The sequence below is a fragment of the Falco biarmicus genome, chromosome 7 (genome assembly GCF_023638135.1).
Source record: "Falco biarmicus isolate bFalBia1 chromosome 7, bFalBia1.pri, whole genome shotgun sequence".
Lineage (NCBI taxonomy): Eukaryota > Metazoa > Chordata > Aves > Falconiformes > Falconidae > Falco > Falco biarmicus.
Genome location: NC_079294.1, coordinates 54,198,728 through 54,218,317, shown reverse-complemented (window position 1 = coordinate 54,218,317; position 19,590 = coordinate 54,198,728). Strand labels below are relative to the sequence as shown.

Sequence of the window (19,590 nt, the reverse complement as noted above, 5' to 3'; positions counted from 1 at the left end):
AAGGGGAGCGTTGGGGGTGTGGGACTTGCTGATGAAAGCAGACCTTGGGGGACCAAACAGGAGCCCCCAGTACCCAGGAGGAAGCCATCAAGATGGCAAAGCCAGACTCTTCACAGTGGTGTGTGGGGGAAGACAACAACATAAATGCAAACCAGAGAGGCTCAGACCAGGTAACAAGCACGTCCTTCCCCCAGCCAGCGGCCAGCCCAGCCTGGGAGCAGGAGGGTGGAAAACCTCCATCCTTGGAGAACCTTGGAAACCTTGGAGGTTTTCAGGAGCAGGTCGGGTAAAACCCCGAACAACTGCATTTGGCCCCATCAACGATCTCACTTGCAGCAGGAGGTTGGCCAAGTGTCCTCCTGAGGTCCGTTCTCACACAAATTATCCCACAATCCTACGACTCTCAGTTGGTTACTATCCCATTTGGAAAGCACGATGGCACGTTTTGTTTCTGGCCTGATCCTTTGATGCAGGGAACACTTGAAAATAAGTAGGTCCACGGGAGCGTGGATTCACGCCTCACCTTGCTCTCCACAACAGCATGTGCACGCTGCAGCGCTGCCAGCCTTGGGTGCTGCTGGGCGCAGGCACAACGTGCAGGACATCGCGTGGCTCGTATCCACCCAGAGCCAGCGTGCTGGTGCGGGCTGCCTGGCACGCCTGACTGCCTCCCATGCTCCTTCCCCTTTGTTTACCCCAGACGGTTGTGCTGAAGTCCAAAGAATGACCCAAGCAGGAAACAAAAGCGCAGGCACCACCCCACCGCCGCTTTGCTTTTCCAGGAATACTTTCCCTTCGCTCACACGCCCCTGCTGCGCAAGCGGAGGATCACTTCTGCTGTGATACGTGAAGTTTTACTGACGCGAGCTGGTAGATGTTGTTTGAAAATACCACGCGGAAACGTGACCGCCAGACCCGTGATTTGCCGCCGTCCGCCGCCGGTGCTGCCGCACGCCCCAGCAAAGCCCGCGCCCCCGCCGCGCCCCCGGCCCTGCTGCCCCACCGGCAGCTCCCAGCCGCGGCTGCCCTGCCACCCCCAGCCCCCGCACCGCGGGCGCGGACCCTGCGCGCCGCCGGCAGCGCGGCTGCCCCTGCGCGGCCCGTCCGGGAGCGCCCGCCCCCCGCCCCGCGCGTTGCCATGGTGACGGCGTCCTGGCAACCGCTGCCGCTCCCGCAGCCCGGCCTGCGGCGGCCCCGCTCCGCGCAGCCGGGCGGGCGGGCGGCGGGCACGGCGCCGCCGATGGACGCAGGGCCGGCTCGCGGGCGCGGCGCGGCGGCGTAGCGGCAGGCAGGGCGCCCGGCCAGCGCCGCTGTGGCGGCGGCAGCGCGCTGAGGAGCGGGGCGCAGGCGGCCGCTGGCATGCGGGGGACAGGCGGGCAGCCCCGGCCCGCCGCGATCCGGCACTGGTGAGTGCGCGCAGCGCCCTGCGCCCGCCCGGGAGCCCGTGGCAGCTCCGTGCCCCGCGTTGCATGGCCCTCGAGTGGCGCTGGCTGCGCTGTCGTGTCCTGTCACTGTCACTGTCACTGTCCTACACTCCGTGCTTCCGCGGCCGTCACCGCGCGTAGCGGTGCCCCCCGCGGCACGGCGCGGCACGGCACGGCGCGGCAGGGAACGGCACGGCCGGCGGGGCCCCGGCCCTACGCAGGGCAGGCTGCGTCGCTGCCGCCACACGCCGGGGCGCGAGCACGGCTCCCGGCCCCGCTCCCGGCCCCGCTCCCGGCCGCCGCGCCAGCACACCCCGGCCCGGGCTGGCGGCCCCGCTTCCCCCGAGGGCCGGTGGCCCCGATCCCCGGGCGCAGGTGCTCCCCCCCCCTCCCCCCCGGCAGGCCGCCTGCGCCCCGTACGGCACGTGGGGCCGGGTGCGCAGGGTGCGCTCAGCGGCGCGGAGGGGCTCGGCCGTGCCGTGCTTCTCCGGTACAGCCGGGCCTGACCCCCCTCCGTGCCCTCCCGGTACAGCCGGGCCTGACCCCCCTCCGTGCCCAGCTGCGACACGGGAACTGTCCCGCTGCCCCCCGCCCGCGGCTCCCGCGCTGCCTGCGCCCCCGCGCAGCGCCCGCAGCCGCTCCCTGGCCGAGCGGCGCGGTGGAAGCGTTTCCCTGGCCGGTATCCCTGGCCGGTATCCCAGCCGGGTTTGGCTCCCCCGGGACCTGCCGCGGGCCGCACAGCCCCCCCCGCTTCACCCCCCCGGCAGCAGCGCTGTCAGGGTTAACAGGGCTCCACCACCCCGCAGGCGTGCAGTGGGAACGCGTGTGGGAAGCGCGGCGAGGCGCACAGAGTTAGCACGGGTCGGCATGGAAGATGGAAACCCCAAGACGACAGGTGTGGTTATCCCTCCCATCCCGAGAAACGGAGCCCCCGCAGCCTCGGGCCGTGCCGGGCGCTGGCGCAGCAGGAAGGGATTCCGCAGCACCAGGAGCCAGGGGGGAACTTTGCATTCCTAGAAGTGTCTCTCCAGCATGTTCCATATACGGCTTTTTCCCAAGTTTTTACACGTCTGCTGTCAGTGACCTAAAGAAACGCTAAAGACATACCCCGGTCTGTATGGAAAAGCTGCCTAACCGATGAAGCGAACTGCTATTTTAGTGCTAGGCATACCAGTTACAACTGGGAAAAAAGTCTTTATATCATCCCTGTGACAAGTATGTTTAGAATATTCAGTAAATTGAATCATATTCAGTAAATTGAATCAATCTACCAAAATTGACAGGGTTAATAGATCATTGTTTACATTCCCATGTAACATTGTTTACATTCCCATAGCAGTATCAAGCAGGAGACATCCTCATTAAAAAAAAAAAAAAAAAAAAAAAGAAATTAAGCACCTGAAGCTTCAACTGGTATCTAAGTTGACCCTAGTTTACTTGCCATTAAAATTGGAGCTATGTGAAACTACACTCCTCTGACTCTAGGCATTGCATCCTGGTTTTTTCTTTTGTTTTATATTTATTAGTCTAAATCGGTCTTACGCACACTCACAAGGAGGGACTTTGTCATTAGTTCTGACATGTATCTCTTAGTGTTTACTGCAGATAACCTCCAAACTGCAGAAAAGTTTTGTACAACTGCTGAACGAGGTCTTAACACATCCCTTCTGGCTGTTGGATTAGACCAAGAAATCTGATAATTGATATTTCAGTGTGTACTGAGTGATGTGCTTAAGTTAGCAATAACAAATGAATAAGAAGTCCATCTGTGTAACTTTTGTTTCATGCGCACAATTTCTCCAGACGGTTGCAGTTAGCTGCATGTCTAATGGTAGCCCAGCAGAACAAGTAAAAACGTCGAGCAATCCTATGCTTACTCTGCTGCAAACATTTTTTTCGATCGATAATAAATGGATCCTGAAGGCTGTAAGATTAAAACACTTGAGGATTTTTTTGTTTGGATGGTTTTTGTAAGGTGCATTTCCCTAAGACACTGCTAGATGTACAGACTTTAATATTTGTTCTTCATTTTTCTAGGTAGCATCCAGTGCTTTGCTGCTGTGATACGCATAGCTCTTCTTAAATCAGTGGGATATTCCTGTGTTTATAGTTCAATTGTGTTTAAATGCTTCACTGCATCAAGATCATTAAAATGTGTTTTGGCCCAGAGGACTAAGAGTAAATGAGTTCAGATCTGCTGAGAACTGGGTGCCGGGTTTCGGTATAACCCCACGGCACAGCTAGGAGTGAGACCTTGCAGAGTGGTGGCATTGTTTACAAAAAAACCCAACCAAACAAAACCAACCAAAAAACAAACAGCAACTGGGAAAGGACTGGACATCCAGTGTCTGCGCAGGATTTTCAATGCAGAAGTCATCATGATACCCAGCTCTTATAGCGTGCTTTTTACTTACAGGCATGTAAGAACTTCAACAAGGAGGCAGGTATCATTATCGCTGTCTTCCATATGGGGAAACTGAGTCACTAGACATGGAAATAACTTGTCCAAAGTCATGAGGATCAGGTATTGAGCACGGAATCACAATCAGACCTTCTGAATTCCAGTTTAGTGTCATTGCTGCTCAGCAACCCAGCTTCTCTTAAAACTATTTTTTTTCTAATTTGTAGTTTCTGAAGCACTGTGCTATAAATAGAACACACATACTGTGACAATGTTTGCTCTCTGCTTTTAGGCAGTGCTTTCATGCATTTCTAAAGCATAAACACGCTTCGCATTTTGAGATCTCAGAGGATAGTCCTATCACTTCTTTACAGTCGGTGTTTGACACTTTTCTTTCAATAACCCTGTTTTTCTCTTTCAGTTTGTACAGCATATTGCACCAGATTTCATCACCGATTGCAAAATTCTTTTCATACATCAGCCTTTAGTTTTCAGTAGGGATTTTAGGTTCCCAAAGAGTTCAGGCTTGGGCCACGATCGTTCTATTTATAGTTAAAAATGTTTATTTGTTTTACATAGGGCAGAAAAATTGGATTTGATTGAGGCTACTGTCCATTTCATTAATTTCTGTCAGTGAACAAAGCTGCTGAGCCAGGTACAGGTACTTGTTTACAGTAAGATACCTAAAACATCTTTCTGAAGCTATTTAACAGAACTACCCTGCTGCAACGTCTGTCACAGTCTGGCTGGATATGTCTAAAAATTAAACCCAGAATCTATATTCTTACCGCAGAAGAATTTAGTTACAGCATAAAGTGTAGTCATTTAGATTTGAAGACAAATAAAAGACTCAGTTTTGCTAAACGGTGCTGATGTCCAACACGTTACTTAGGTTTCTGACTGCCAATGCTTTTACCTGAAAAACACCCTAACCTGAATAATCCGCTGTCACGAAGTATTTTTATTTCATTCTCTAGCCAATACTTTCTTAAGCTTTACGATAATCGTGTGGATCTTGCTTTTTCATTCATTGATTGATGATGTCTGAGACCAGCTGACAGACTGGGGACCAGAACTTTGTTTGCCTCTGTCCTGCCAAACCAGTTCTGTGGGGCAACAGCAGATTTCGGTTCCAAGGCTGTCAGCCCTGCCTTTTTCAAGAGTATTGTTTTCACTACAAAAAGCTTTTTAGCAGTTTTTAGGTTTTCTCCTTTTGTTCTGTTGTATTGATTTTTATTTGCATTTATTCCATACGCAGTATTTGATTTCCAAGATCAGAGCTGTCAGCGTAATCTTAAAACTTTACTTAAAGGTTCACTTAAAGCAGAAGCATTAAGTCATTCCAGTGCCAGATACAAACTGTTAAATAATTCAACGTGTACTTTTTCAACAGACGTAAATTATTGACCAGAAGATGGCCCAGCGAAGCCCAATCTTCCCAACTCTTGCCCCTTCTGAAAGGTACAGTTTGGAATGTAAAAAGTAAAATCTTCATATCATAGAATATTATGTCTGTCAGTTCTCTCTCTATAGTAATGCTGTGACTTGGGGCTTAGGCATTAGTATGCAAAGCAAAATGAGACACTGTAGATTCATTCCAATCACAGTTCCTTACTCAGCTTTTACTTAATCCTCTCCCAAAGGAATTAAACAGCTTAAACTGTAACTGAATAGAAGTCCAAGAATATTATATTTTAGCCAGTCTTCTAGCAGCATGGAAAGAGCGTGAAAATTCAGAGCCAGAAGTGACCTTTGCTGGAGTCCTCTTACGTCTCTATCAGTATCATCATGGTGAAAGTAAACTGTTATTTTTGCTCATTTAACAGGAAACAACATGGAGAACACACAGTAAATAACAGAGTTCCAAGAAAAAAGATGTCCTCTTTCAAAGTGGGGTTGAACTTGTATCTTCCACTTATGCTTCTGAAAACTGTTCTGTACGGAATATAGCAGCAGGAAAAGATTGCATGCAGCAGGAAAAGATTGCATGCGTTAGCAGCCTAAGTTTTTTTGAATTTGAGCACCCATGAGCTCCATTCCTTTCCATGGAAGCTATGCAGTGCAGAGCTCTCTTGAAAAAAAAAATGGCAATTATTCAAAGTACCCAAACGTAAGCTGTTTTGGGGGAAAAACTGACTTCTGAAACTATAAGAAGCTTGTCATAATTTCAGTCTCCCCTCAGTTTCTACACCTGCATATCCTCCTGTCCAGCTCATGGGGGACCAAGCTTCTGTATGGTATTACTGGGTAGCTACAGAGAGTAAAAAAAAGAACGGATGCAAGCTACTCCTTTTAAATCTCAGTCGGTTTCCATTGAATTTGCAGTACCTACCTTCTGCATTTACTACTTGGATTAAGCTTGAGAACTGTTGAGACAAATAGCGTTGGAAACTTTTGAAACTCAATGAAAAGGTTTTGAATTTGGATTCTTAATCAGATTAATAGTTCTGAATTGTAACTACTTTTATAATGCTAATGCCCTTTTATTGAGATCCTACGCTTTTGTAAGCTCCCTTAAAGGGTAGAAAAAAGAGCCTGACCTGCCTTTGTACCACAGAGGTGCTGCAGCCAGCACAGCACCCACGGAGTTGCAGCAGCGGGACCTCTCCCTGCGAGCATCTTGGTGCTGCTCCTCAGCATCGATATGCAGATAGCATCACGCTGTCTCCCGCGGAACAGCATTGCTCAGTTTTGGGTGAGAGCCTAACACTGACTGGATCTTCTTCTTCACTAGGCGGGTTCGAAACATACCGCTGCACAGCCAGGCGCTGACGGCGGTCCCGCTGGCATCCGCGAGCCTTGTGGATCAGCTGGAAGACAGAATCCTAAGCCATGAGAAAACAACGGCGGCTCTTGTGGAACACGCTTTTCGCATTAAGGAGGACATTGTTTCCACTCTGCACAGAATGCAGAACAAAGGGGGGGGTGACCGGTTGGCTAGGCAACTCTTGGAAGAACATATCCGAAACATAACGGCAATAGTGAGGCAGCTCAACCGGGACATCGAGGTATGTTAAGAATTTTTCACAGTCTAATGGCATCTCAGCTACTCATTCCTTCTAATTTAGTAAGCAAGTTTACCACAGGAGGAGTAAAGGTCAGACAAGGTCTGAAGATCCTGTAAAGCTTATAAATTGTTTTTAGAACTTGAAAAACTGTTTGCAAACGACGCAATTCTTGCAGTGCCTATGAAAATAGCACGGGATATCAGCCCATAAACACAGAAACCTTTGTGGTATTAATCAGCTTGCTTTCGAAAGCTGCATCGGAAAATCCTGAAAAAATGAATTAATGCGACAGTAATACCCAGCTCAAGTTCAGCCCAAAGGCTGTGCTGTGTAAACACGAGGAAATGCCTCAGCTCTGTAATAAACTTTCTTTCACTTCCAACTTAGTGACGACACGGAGCAGCCAGACCGACTGCTCGGCTTTGTGCCCTAATCGTGTGCAGATACCACCACGGCTGGCCTCTGCGGCTGTCAGCACCCGGGCCGTGGTGGCGAAAACGAAAGGATAAAAATGAATATTGAAGTCCCGGTTCCGCTGTCAAATTACACTTTGTTACAGTATTTATGTGCAGATTGGGCACTAAGAATAAGAAAGAGTAAATGACCAAAAAAAAGTATCTGGTTTAGTACAAAACAAAAGAAAGATTTTAGTAACGTAATAATAAAATGGTTTCTTATGTTACTGAAAAATAATGAGCGATATTTTAAGTGTACCTTACATGTGACATACTGAGTTTATATTTGCATATGAATGCTTTGTAGATGCTGCAGGAACAGATACGTGTCAGAGACAATCTCAGCTATGGAACAAATTCTACCCTGAAGAGTCTGGAAATGCGGCAGCTTTCTGGTTTAGGAGATCTTCGGGGAAGAGTTGCAAGGTAAAAGTCAACACAGAACCATCTTTTGGGGCCTAGTTAATGTTGTTTTAATCTTGAAGTATGAATGTTAATAATAATGGGCTGAATTCAACTTTGGCAGAATTCCCAGGATAATTTTGCTCAGTGTTTTCAAGAAAATTAGTAATAATCCTTTGCACTCCGTTATTACATATTACACTTAACAATATCACCCTTAATTCCTGAAATTAGTTTTTAATAAACTACCTCAAATTCCTTAGGAATTTGGATTTGGTTCAGCTTTAAAAAGTACTCCGCTTAGGCTGGTCTATCTTTGAAACAAATTAATTAGCACAATTATAAAGGCAGCAGGGAACAATTTGCACTTGTAAAGAACAGAATAGCTGCACATTTCTGCATATGTTTTAGAAGCAAAAATCTGTGCATTCAGTTACTGGTTAGCCATATTAACAACTACGCAGGCTGCCCGGCACGTAAGGAACAGAAAACTATAAAGTAACGGGGTTTTATAGGCTACTTGAAACTCCAGGTTTCAATTGTGCAGCTACACAGGCTTCAGCTTGTACCACCGGTGACACATCTACAAAGCCCAGTACAACAGCGTTTGCTTCAGTGTCTGTCAAGCTGAGCACAAAAGACAGAGGACATGTAACACCTATAGAAAAAGGACCTAATCCGGCTTAAAGTAGCTTGGCTAATAACTTTGGTGGATGTCCACTTGTCCTGAATTTGATCTACTGTCTATATTGTACAGATAGTTTTCCTTTTTTGCCCTTCAGCTGATTTAGTGATAACTTTCAACAGCCTACAAAAATAATCTGGGAGAGATTTGCCTTGAACTGAAGTTTTCTCATAAATTGTTTCATGTTTCCACTGTAACTTTGATAGCCCATTTTGTAAAGAATACTTCAGAGGGGTTTTACATATATATATATATTATCTATGTCACTGAGAAATCCCTGACAAATGTACCTGCTTAGTTCTTCCTGCTTCTTTATATAAAAAGTCCACTTTGAGACCATACCACAGCCTGGGTGCGGTCCGTATGGGAGCCACGCAGTTGCTACACCTTGCGCAGCAGAATACGGCGCCTTTGCGTTCAGTAGCAGGACTCGGGTGAATCAACACGGGCCAGCAGGAGCCCCACAGCGGGGCCCTCGCCTGTCCCCAGTGCTGCTGTGGGGATCGGCGGTGGGCTAGCGCAGTCTGAGCCAGGATTTCTTCTATTTACTTAGGGCAACGCCCTCGTACTGCGCCTGGGTTGCAATTAGTTGTATGAGATTACACCAATCTGCCTCATCTCAGACTGTGCAGTGAACCTTGGATATTTGCATTCATTACTGTCACAGAAGCAGTTTACAGTCTTTTTAACTGTTACCTTCTATTCAGCATTATGCTCTCTACATAAAAATTTTCCCTGAATGAGGAAGAGAAAAAGCTTCCCTTTACCAGAAATCAAGTTATAGCAGTGTTCCACAGGAGAACGCTCTTTGTCTTTAATTACAGACATATTCTACTTTGCAAATTCATGTTCCTGTGACTAATGATTATAGCAATATCTGGAGATCATGGTCAAGGCGGCAGTTTGCTATGCTGTTGGCACAACACAGGTACTTACAAGAAACTTCCCTCGGGATAAACACTTTCTGATTACTCTAGCTAATGTTCCTTATATAAAACAGGCTGAATTCACCTGATGTAATTTCCCATTTACATCTAGTCCTGCTAGTTTTCAGATGAGTTCAAAGAGTGAAACCTTAGACACATGATCTAGTTACTGGGGGTCAGCAGCTTGCCGTGCATCAGCTCTCGGCCACAGCCAAGGTCCTACGCACGGCCGAGGCTACTGCACACCGAGCTCCTTCAGCTCCCGGCACAGCACGTGTGCTCCAGGCTAGAAGTGTGCAGGACAGTCGGTGTGCATCAGTCTGTATGTGCCACGCCACAGTAAATCACCTCAGTCTGAGCCCTTTGGTCCTGTAATAATTTTAGTGTCAGTCTCAGGATTCTGGCCAAATTTCAGTTCCAGTAATTGCATGCGTATTAAACATCCTATTCAACTTCAATATTGGAGAGGATGGTGTTTATTTCCTAACACCAACTGTTCTGTAACATGTCAATATATCATCGAACAACTGTCTCGTTATTTCTTGAGGGATGCTGCTTTTAACGACGAGAACAGGGATCCCTAATGCACATGCAGTTCTGAAGCACAGCTCCAAACCCACGTACCCACAGCTCCGGAGGAGTGACATTCAGACACACCTCACAGCCGACCCCACCTGCGCCACAGAATGAACTCCTATCCCTCTCAGAAGACTGAGCACGCATTACAGCTCATGTCTCTGGGCCATTTCTCATGAAGCACAATTTACTGATGAATTTGTAAAGCATCATTACAGTGCTCACCATGAATGATGCCCTACATTTTCCTAAGAACCAGTGTTATTCACTTTAAGAAAAATATTATCTCTATTAGATTCAGTTACACATTGAGCAGAAAATGAGGTAGATGCCTCCTTTTAGATGGATCTGGACAGATCCATCACTCCAGCCTTCTGACCCTGATGTTGGCAACACAAATTGACCAAGTCTATTTCTAGTGATACTGGATCATAAACCTCATGAATAGTGCCTTAGAATTTTTTTACAGAATAACTTGTGGACTATGGTCATCCATCTGGAAAGTTTCAATACAGCAGCCTGATCAGAACCATAGCACTAAGTAGCTGCCTCTAGAAGCTTCCCGAAAGCTGAAACATCCAGAGAAATGGCAACGTTGCATGTTCAAATTGGGCCTACTTTGCATATATGGATGATTTTTTATATACATTATAGATCTGATTCATTTCAGGCACCCTGGACTCATGACACGTAGGCAGATTTTCCTACACTGCACAGAAAATGAGCCTGATGCATCTGGGATGCACTGCATTTAGGAACTTCATAAGTACAATAAATGTGCTGCACTCTGGCTACTTGCCGTGTAGGAGACGCACACGATGAGCATGATCTGGGCTCCCTGATCCAGGCTACTCAGAACCTACCAGCTCTGCTGGTCCTGCCCAGTGGATCCCCTGGACGTATCAACTTGCTTTTCACTACTTTTTCTTCAGCTACTTGTTTTTCACTGAAACACTGGTATTTTAACTGAAACATCTCTTGTTATAATAGAACAGGAACATTAAATCTTTATGTACCATCATAGCTTAATTTATACAGCATCCTGTTGCAGAGCATTGGTTTAGTTCACAGCTTTATCTGGTCCCCCGTGACAGTGAATAGAGCAACCATTGTGTTTTGATTTCTTAGAGATCAAAGGCAACAAAAATGCTCTTCAGGGCACCAGAAAAATAACTACTGCTTTTGCTTACTATGACTTGGAAGGCAGTTGTTTGGTAATTTCACTGTTTGTATTAAACATCCCTGGTTTCTAGAATTATGCTGTATTCTGAAATTGAGAATAACACTTGGCACTATGAAAACTCTCCGTTTATTCTTCATTTACGAATTTCCAGTAAGTACACAGCTTGGCAATCCGAACTTTCAGAAAATGTCCTCCAACATCAAGCATTAGTACAATGAACACATTCTAGTGCATCTTTAGCTCAATTTTCAACAGTGCATGTGTGCAACTGCACATGAAAAACTGCACTGGGTTGTTCGTATAGCCAGCTTCAGAATTTCAGGCATGAAGACAGAGAATTATTTATTGTGCATTTCTTTGTAAAAAATGGTTTTATATACAGCTCTTGTTTTTTTAAAGTAGTATTTCTCCTAGAAATCTATTTCTCATTTCTTTGTCTTTTTAAGATGGCCAAACCTTGAAAGTTGTTTTCAACTTCTGTCTTTATATCCATAGTCTCCTGGCTTATTTATATGACTTATATGTCATATAATTTAAAATAAAAATAAATTTGTATTATTTTATATAATTTATTTATTATATATATAATTACAAATTTATATTATTTATATGATTTATATTTACTTAAGACAGTCTGATTAAATTACACAGGAACTTAAATCCAGTGTTCAGAAACAGTTGGTTCTATTTTTAAGAAGAATTATATTGTCATTTTAACATGAATCTATAAAGTAGTATCAAAGCAGAACTTTCAGAGGTATGGGAAGTTCATTGGGGATTGTAACATGCCGCCTTTTTTTTTCTTTTTTTTTTTTTTTAACAGGGAAAAATTCCAAACTGTAGTATGTACTTCTGTTTGGTTTGCTGATTTTCTTCTGACCCTTCACAAAGTAGAAACCTGAATAAAAAATGTTACGTTCATCTTATTATTACCTCCCCACCATTTGAAGGCTAGTAGAAGCATGGATTGAGGTTATTTAATTGCTCTAAGTTTTAAACTCAAAATGTACACTCACTTAACTAATATCAATTCTTCGTCTACAGAACACTGATGTTTTCTTCCAGGTCAAAACTAATCAAGTGTTGTAAGTGTGTACAATATAAATAACAAAAAGACTTCTCTGCGACCACTTCAATATATGGAATATTGTTTGAAAAACCAAACCAAACAACATAGCAGGATAAACATTCCAGGCTGACACTAAATTAACACAGTCAGATTTTAATGTTTCAGTTACTGTGCAACTATATGACCCCTTTGATCATGTAACTGCGTTCCACAAAGAAGAGAGATGCACTGTGATTAATCCCAAAACACTCATTTGCCTTAAAATCAGTTACAGATGCCTGCTGTTCACATTTGCTACAGTAGTTTTCAAAGCTGTTTCTTTTCATATTTTCTGTCACGCCTCAGAGAAACAAAACTATATTTTTTAAGCCCATAGGCTTTTGGTGACTAGATGCAAGCTGATTTCTTTCCTCTGATTCAACTTGGAGAGATTTGGCTTCTCTCTTGTCTTTCTAAAGAAACTGCCTGATCGTAAGACCTACAAGTATGGCTCACTGCGATGTAAACCTTAGCTGGTCTTCCTACAGATACTACTAACTAAGCCTCACAATGCTGAGCTGCTGAATTATAATTTTAATTTTCACAGGTTTTATAATTTTTAGGTGCTATTTTGCATTACTGATTATTTTCACATTTAAATTTTACTGTAATACTAAGCAGATGCTCCGTTTGTCATTTCAGCCATTCCTTTCCCTTCATGTTTAATGATACTGTAGTTACTGTAACCGAGGTGATGAAAATTCGTGTTGAAATGAAAGCCTTTGTACTGAAATGTCACTAGAAAGATGTTAAAATGTGTCATCGGTTTAGGTAATGACTTCAGGTGCCTTTGCTTGTTCCTTCTTACTGCCTTTTTCTTCTTCAAACTGTAGCTGCTGTCTGTTCCTCATCAGTTTCATAGATCAAATTTGGTAACATTGCCAATTACATATTTCCCTTAGCAAAAAAATACACGACTCATGCTTCGCAGAGGTCTTACTCCTGAAATTACAGTACTCACATTTTTACAGCTCAGTTAATGTCCTAACTGTGTTACTGTAGATGAAATCCACCTGACCAAAGTGTTTTTCAAATGTGGTACAAAATGCACATATTCGATAGCACATTTGTCCTGAAAATGTTACAGCATCGAGTAATGTTCCAGTGTGAAGAAAGGAAATAATAATTACTGTGCTCCAGGACGGCATTTTGTAGCCTTTTGTGAGACAAAATTGCCATTCCTTTCAATGACAGTTTTACCTAAATAAAGACTAGTAACTGTAAAATTTGCCTCACATTGTTTGCTACACATATTAAATGTATACTACTATTTCACAAATAAAAATAAGTACGCAAACCTCAGGAGAACACAGCTTCAATAATGGAAAAAATGGTCCTCAATTATTTAGGCTTCTAATCCTGTAGGTGAACTCATGCACACCTTAACAGATGTCTTCTGGAGTATGACAGAAATACGAGGGACTGAAATTCTGCATCTTTGCATTTCTAATGTTGTTTCCCTGGCTGATAACACCGCAGTCTCCATGTGTTACGTCAGTGCCAAGAAGGCAGGAATGTTGTGGGTCAGACTGTTTGACTTCTAGTCCCATTTGGGAGCAGTTTGTTGAGTACTGTGAGATATATCACCACTGTTACAGTCTTGTAAGACACTGTTTGTTAGACAGCCAGGAATTTCACAGAAATGCCCAGTCTAAAATGGATAATTTTAAAAGCCTGGACCTTATACTCTATTCAGCTGTTGCTCTGGTATTTATTTGTTCAAACAGGTGTGACGCTGGGTTAGCCAGACTGTCTGCAGAGCATAAAATTACCTATGAAAGACTTCAGAGCCTAAGTAAAGACCAACACACCTCCAAGCTCATCTTAGAGTCTAAAATCAAAGAGGCAGAAATACAGGTATGGTATTTAGACCAAAGTGATCAATGTACGGGTGAGAGGTATAGTCTAATTCACACAAACTCCAGTACTGTTAATTATTGTCCTGGGAGGTCACAGATTTGCAAATGGAGAGCTGTATCTGCTCACAGTCCTTATTAGATTGAATACTGGTACCTAGCTGCATTACTGTGCTGGTCTAATTGAAAAAAGTCCTTAATTTTCTGCCTTTAGCATGCTGTGTAGATGGAGCTAGTATTATAAGGCCTCCAGGAATGAACAGAGGTGCTCTGGAAAACTACCACAACAATGCAAGCATCAGTGTCTCTCCCTGTATGTTTTGGCCTTCCCTAGCTGACTTCATACGTATTTGAACACAATTGTTGAAAGTTTGCAAAAAAAGTGGGTTTGGGTTCTGTGAATCCGTTAATCTGTCTGCCGTGTTTCTCTTCCATTGGGTACGAGAATGGGAGTGAGCACTAGGTACAAGCAGAGACTTAGGACATTAAGGAAAAGGATTCTTCCTATCTCCAGCTCAAGGCCTTCCCATTTTCTTGGGCAACAAAAGTATTTTTCCATCTTCATTTTGCAGTCGGCAAGTGGTTAAAATCCACTTTACCTCTCTCAGAAGACTCTGTATAGCGTATTAGCATGCCAGGAGCATATTGGCATGAATCTTGTAAAACAGAACAGTATGTTTTGTGAAACTGGGATGGTTGCTTTGGTGAGAAGTATTTTCTGTTAGTAATGACCTCCCCCCAGCTAAATTCAGCACTTCTAGCACTGCAGTAGCTGTTATACATGAAGTGATGAATATCACTCGGTACTGGTGGAGTGCTTTGCCATTCATTTACCATGCTTATATGGCAACACAGAGATGGATGGATGGTGCAAATTCAGGTGTCTCAAGGGGGGGAGCAGGCAGGTGCCTTCAAGGCAAAACTGTTCAAATTATTTATGGCTGAAAAATTACCGTTTTTACAATGTTGCTACTTTCGTCTTGCAAGGTAGTATGCTTTTCATAATGAAGTGAAATGTGCAAATTCAATTTTTTAAATGTCAGCAAAACCGGCCCTACTTTAAGGTCTCCTCTACTGTTCTGAAATATCCCAAATGAGACTGTGATGAAATGCTGTTGCAAAATAGTAAATAGTGAATCTCGTTTCAGATTTCTCACCTCCTGAGCAGAGTAGAGCAGTCCATCGTGCAGCAGGAGGCGAAGCTGAAGCTGGCCTACAAGGAGAGCAGCCAGCAGCTCCACCTGCTGGACATGAAGTGAGTGCCGCCAGCCCGGCTGCGGCCCTGCGCCGCACCCCCCAGCTGCTTGTATCTTCGGGGCTGCAAAAGCATGAACCTCTTTAACTGTGCATGTGTGCCCCACAGATGTTACAAAAGCGAGCGGGCCTCACCTGCAACGAGAATCCTGCCCCTAATGTTGTTAGGCCATTTTGAACCGCCCATTAAGTCCCTGGTTAAGTATTCAGGCAGAACTTGTATTAAAGAACACAACTAAGGATTTTTGTAGGAGTGGCCTGGTACCTTTTTGCAAGAGCTGTACGAAGCAACTAATGCTGGAGGTGGCTGTCGGGAGCGGTGCAAAAAGTTCGACTCAAGCAACCAGGCAGCAAGGCACAGCATTCACAAAGCGTTACTGCTTTCAATTGGCTTAAATAATTAACTCAAATACCTAAATTATTAATGATAAGCTACTGTGCTACTACTGGACATTATATAGGGATATATTCAATTCAGCTATTAACTCCTCTCCAGGCATTTCTCACTCAGTGGCACTCCTGGCTTAAGCCATCCGCATCCTTACTCCTTACTGCTTATTGCCATCCTCACGCAACCTCCATCAGTTACGTCAGTAAAACTATTTGAAAACCAGATGAAAGAATAGATCCAGATTTCAAATATTCACTGGAAGAAAGGCTGTCTAAAGAAACAGTTTCACTGGCACCATTGGTTGGTGTAAACTTGAGGTGGGTATAGGCAACGTAAGTGTGGCTCTATGAACCAGCATTACCACTAAAATAAACGGTTACCAAATCTATGTTCAGATTTAAGACCTACAGACATGAAGACTATAATCTGAATGGATGATGTTATTCTGTTTTCAATGCTGCAAAGATTTTGCACCTACTATGTCACAAAATGTTGTGATGTGTTTCATATAAAACCCTGCTATTTTGTTGTGCTTTCATCTTTATTTTCGAAAACAATGTTACTTTATCCACTTTAGTAGCCTTAAATTCAAAGATTCCCCTTAATATGGTGTCAAGAATGTATTAAATTGTGATTAATTTTTTTAATGAACATGTTCATAAAAAGTCACTGCTGAATGACCACAAGTTCCGCTATTTTGTACCTGCTAATTTCTATTATGCTCTTAGATTAAAAAATGCTATTGAGGAACTCAGCAGCCAGATTTTGTCTGCACGTAGCTGGTTGGAACAGGAACATGAAAGGATTGAAAAAGAGCTTGTGCAAAAAATTGACCAACTCTCATTGACTTTTAAGGAAAACACTGTAAGTTTTGTTAAAATGTCCTATTAATGCTTCTCAGGAAGTATGCAAAAGCATTATTAATAACTAAGATGATGTAATTGAGGTATTACTTGAGTGAGATTTTCAGACCCCCTCGATATTTGTACAACTTTTCACTGATGTCAAGTATGCCATCCCTACAGCCTGAGAGTCTTCAAATAAATTTGATTACTTCTAAATAGATCAGTATTGTAGCCTACAGTAATCAAGTCAGTTTAAACCATTTTATAAAAAAATTATAATTCCTTACACCTTTGAATTCCACATAAAAGATGATTAATCAATATCTACTGCACATTTGGGAAAGAACACTGTAATTTCAAATGCAGAGTAACTAATAAAAATTCTTTTTCTCGGCTCCAGGAAATGAGTGAAAGAGCTATAGAGATGAAATTTAACCAAATGGCAGAGAAAATTGACAAAATAGAAGAAATACAGAAGATAACCATGGAAACACAGGAAGCAAAACAGACTGAAGAAAAGATAAACATTCGCATCGGCAAACTTCAAAATGAGATAAATGAAGATATAAAAGAAATGAAAGCTGAAGTTAATGCTGGTAGGACCATAGTTATCAAGTTCTTTATTCTGACTTGTGGTAACAATGATCGACCTATAATTATATGCAAAATGCCTTTGCTTGCATCGAAGCAGGTGAAGACTTTTGGGCCACATGTAATGGCTGCACCTGTGACATTAAAAAGGATTTTCACTCAGTGTGAAATTCATAGCAACAAGGTGACATCTCATTAGCTTAGAAGTGCTCTCCCCAGAGCCTACGTGGCCATAGCTTGGCTGCCTCTGGCGGCATTTTTGCCATCAGCACATGATTACGGTCCTATTTTTCTGCAGAACTTTTGCTGTCTTCCTAGCGTAAAGCACAGTGTTATGGTAAGAAGTACACTTTGATAGTAATTATGTGATATTCTTGCTTTTGATCATGAGTTAATCTACTTTTCACCTGCAATTAGGATTTGCAGCTATCTACGAGAGCATTGGGTCTCTACGGCAAGTTCTAGAAGCAAAAATGAAGCTGGACAGAGACGAACTACAGAAGCAGATCCACCAAATGAAGCAGGAGGTTCCAACATGGGGAGAGCCTGGACCATGACTGCAAGGTTTTGTCCAAGAGATTCACATTTACCTGGCTAAACAGGCAGACTACGATCTTGTTCCAGCCTGTAATCCAAATGAAATGCATGTACCAAATGACACGCTGCTGTTGCGCACGTGCGTGTGTTTACTCGAGGCGGTAAATGCAAGCCAAGCTCTTCACAGATCAACTGACAACATGCTCTTAGGGCTGAGGTGCTCATTTGCCACTGCAGTACTCTAGTTGCTCTCAGGAGGTTAAGCACCATGTAAAACTGGAGTAATATATTGGTGAAGCTGGCACCTAATTTGCGAAAGGTATCCCAGTGCTCCCCAGTTTCACAGGCTTGATCAGGCAGGTATATGCTTTTATTTATCTACATATATGTGTAGATAAGCACCTGCACACACACACACCCCCTTTAAAAAAAAAACCCACACCAAAAAACCAAAACCAAAACCAAACCAAACACCCCCAAATTGATATCATTTGTTTAACATCAGTTTGGCAAGATTCTCTACCTTGATACAAATTAGTTAATTGAATTCAGTGGCCATTTTTACGGTTTATTTTACTATTGACTTCCTGGGGAGACAGAATTGGCACCAAACAGACCAGTTTTCAAAACCTAGATACCATCAGAAAATCGTTCAGTTCTGCAGATATCTTCTCTGTGTATGTGTAAACTAAGTAGTGTTATACAATGTAGTGGTAGACTAAGATGATTCATGAACAGTGTTAAGAAACCTAACTCGTGGTCTTAAGTATTGTGACCTTTTTTTAATTAATAGCCAAGTGGAGTTGAGACAAAGTAAAAGATGTATATAGAGTATTTTATAACTGGGCATGTGTTCCTGTGACTTGTTTCATTATATTGGTAAAAACTTTGAAAGGTTTGAAAACAAAAGGGAAGGTGATAATCTAAGATACTCTAGAGAATGTAAAATAAAATGCAGTTTACAATCTGCTTAAAAGCTTTTATTAAACAACTGATTCTTTTAATTTATGTGACTTCAATAATTCAGTAGATTCAAATTGCTAATTGCATTCACAGTATTTCCAAATAATAATGGTGCTGGTTTCCATTCCCAGAACAGATTAAATCATGAAAATCAGCACCCACATGGCATATGAATCTACACAGGAGAATATATATATGTTGATTTTATATCTTCATTCATAGCTCAAGATTGCTCTTCATATTTGTAAATCATGCAGGATTGAGCACTCATGAATAAAAGGCCTTATACAGTATCCTATTAGTTTATAATATTAATAGTAAATCATGTACAAAACCACTATTAATTTACACAAGCATTATTGTTAACGTAAATAAATCAATTGGACATCCCTGCACTGTCTTTAATGGACCTTTCGTTTGGCCAGTATTGCACAACCATATTCCTATTTGGAAAATCAGTGGCCGGTTCCTCATCACTTCCATGAAAGAGGGTTTAGCTCACAGAGTGACCATATCAAGAAAAAAAAACCAACTCCAAAACCTTAAACTCATTAACTTCAGTAGGACAGTGTAGTGTGTAGAAATCAATACAATGCATACATCTTCACAGGATTAGCACCTAAGTTTGTATTCACTTCCTATATAGCTGAAAGTGATGTAATGTATCAAAGATACAAGAAGTTTTTGCAACTCTGGCTTGCAATGCTCTTTGATAACAAAACTGCCTCTGTTATTCCTGTTTTGTATCATCCATGTGCTGTAAAATATATTTATGATGGCAGCTCAGGGGAAAGCCCAATTCACTAAAGGGAGACAATGAAATGTTTGCAGGTATTTCTTAAGAATTGTCTTAAAAATTCATTGTTTCTTTATGTCTGTATTCTTATCTATTCTTAAGTATTTAGCCATGTGCGGTGGGAAAGCTATCACTGATGTTTTACTAAAAAAAACCCCAACAAAACAGGACAAAGAAAGAAATGAAGAA

The 19,590-nt window shown here is 43.0% G+C and overlaps 1 protein-coding gene across 1 annotated transcript; it reads left to right on the top strand.

Annotated features, from left to right (window-relative positions):
• Nucleotides 1-1,204: 1,204 nt before the first annotated feature.
• Nucleotides 1,205-19,000, top strand: FAM81A (family with sequence similarity 81 member A). Its single transcript, XM_056347855.1, has 9 exons — nt 1,205-1,406; nt 5,219-5,286; nt 6,560-6,833; nt 7,596-7,714; nt 13,896-14,025; nt 15,173-15,279; nt 16,398-16,533; nt 16,915-17,110; nt 17,523-19,000. The coding sequence occupies exons 2-9, from the start codon at nt 5,240-5,242 to the stop codon at nt 17,660-17,662; spliced, it is 1,149 nt and encodes a 382-aa protein (XP_056203830.1). The 5' UTR covers nt 1,205-1,406; nt 5,219-5,239; the 3' UTR covers nt 17,663-19,000.
• The last annotated feature ends 590 nt before the right edge of the window (nt 19,001-19,590 follow it).

Coding starts and splice junctions, on each gene's coding strand:
- FAM81A (XM_056347855.1), top strand. CDS start 5,240: ATGGCCCAGCGAAGCCCAATCTTCCCAACTCTTGCCCCTTCTGAAAG. Junction 5,287..6,559: donor ACTCTTGCCCCTTCTGAAAG/GTACAGTTTGGA, acceptor CTTCTTCACTAG/GCGGGTTCGAAACATACCGC. Junction 17,111..17,522: donor GAAAGCTGAAGTTAATGCTG/GTAGGACCATAG, acceptor ACCTGCAATTAG/GATTTGCAGCTATCTACGAG.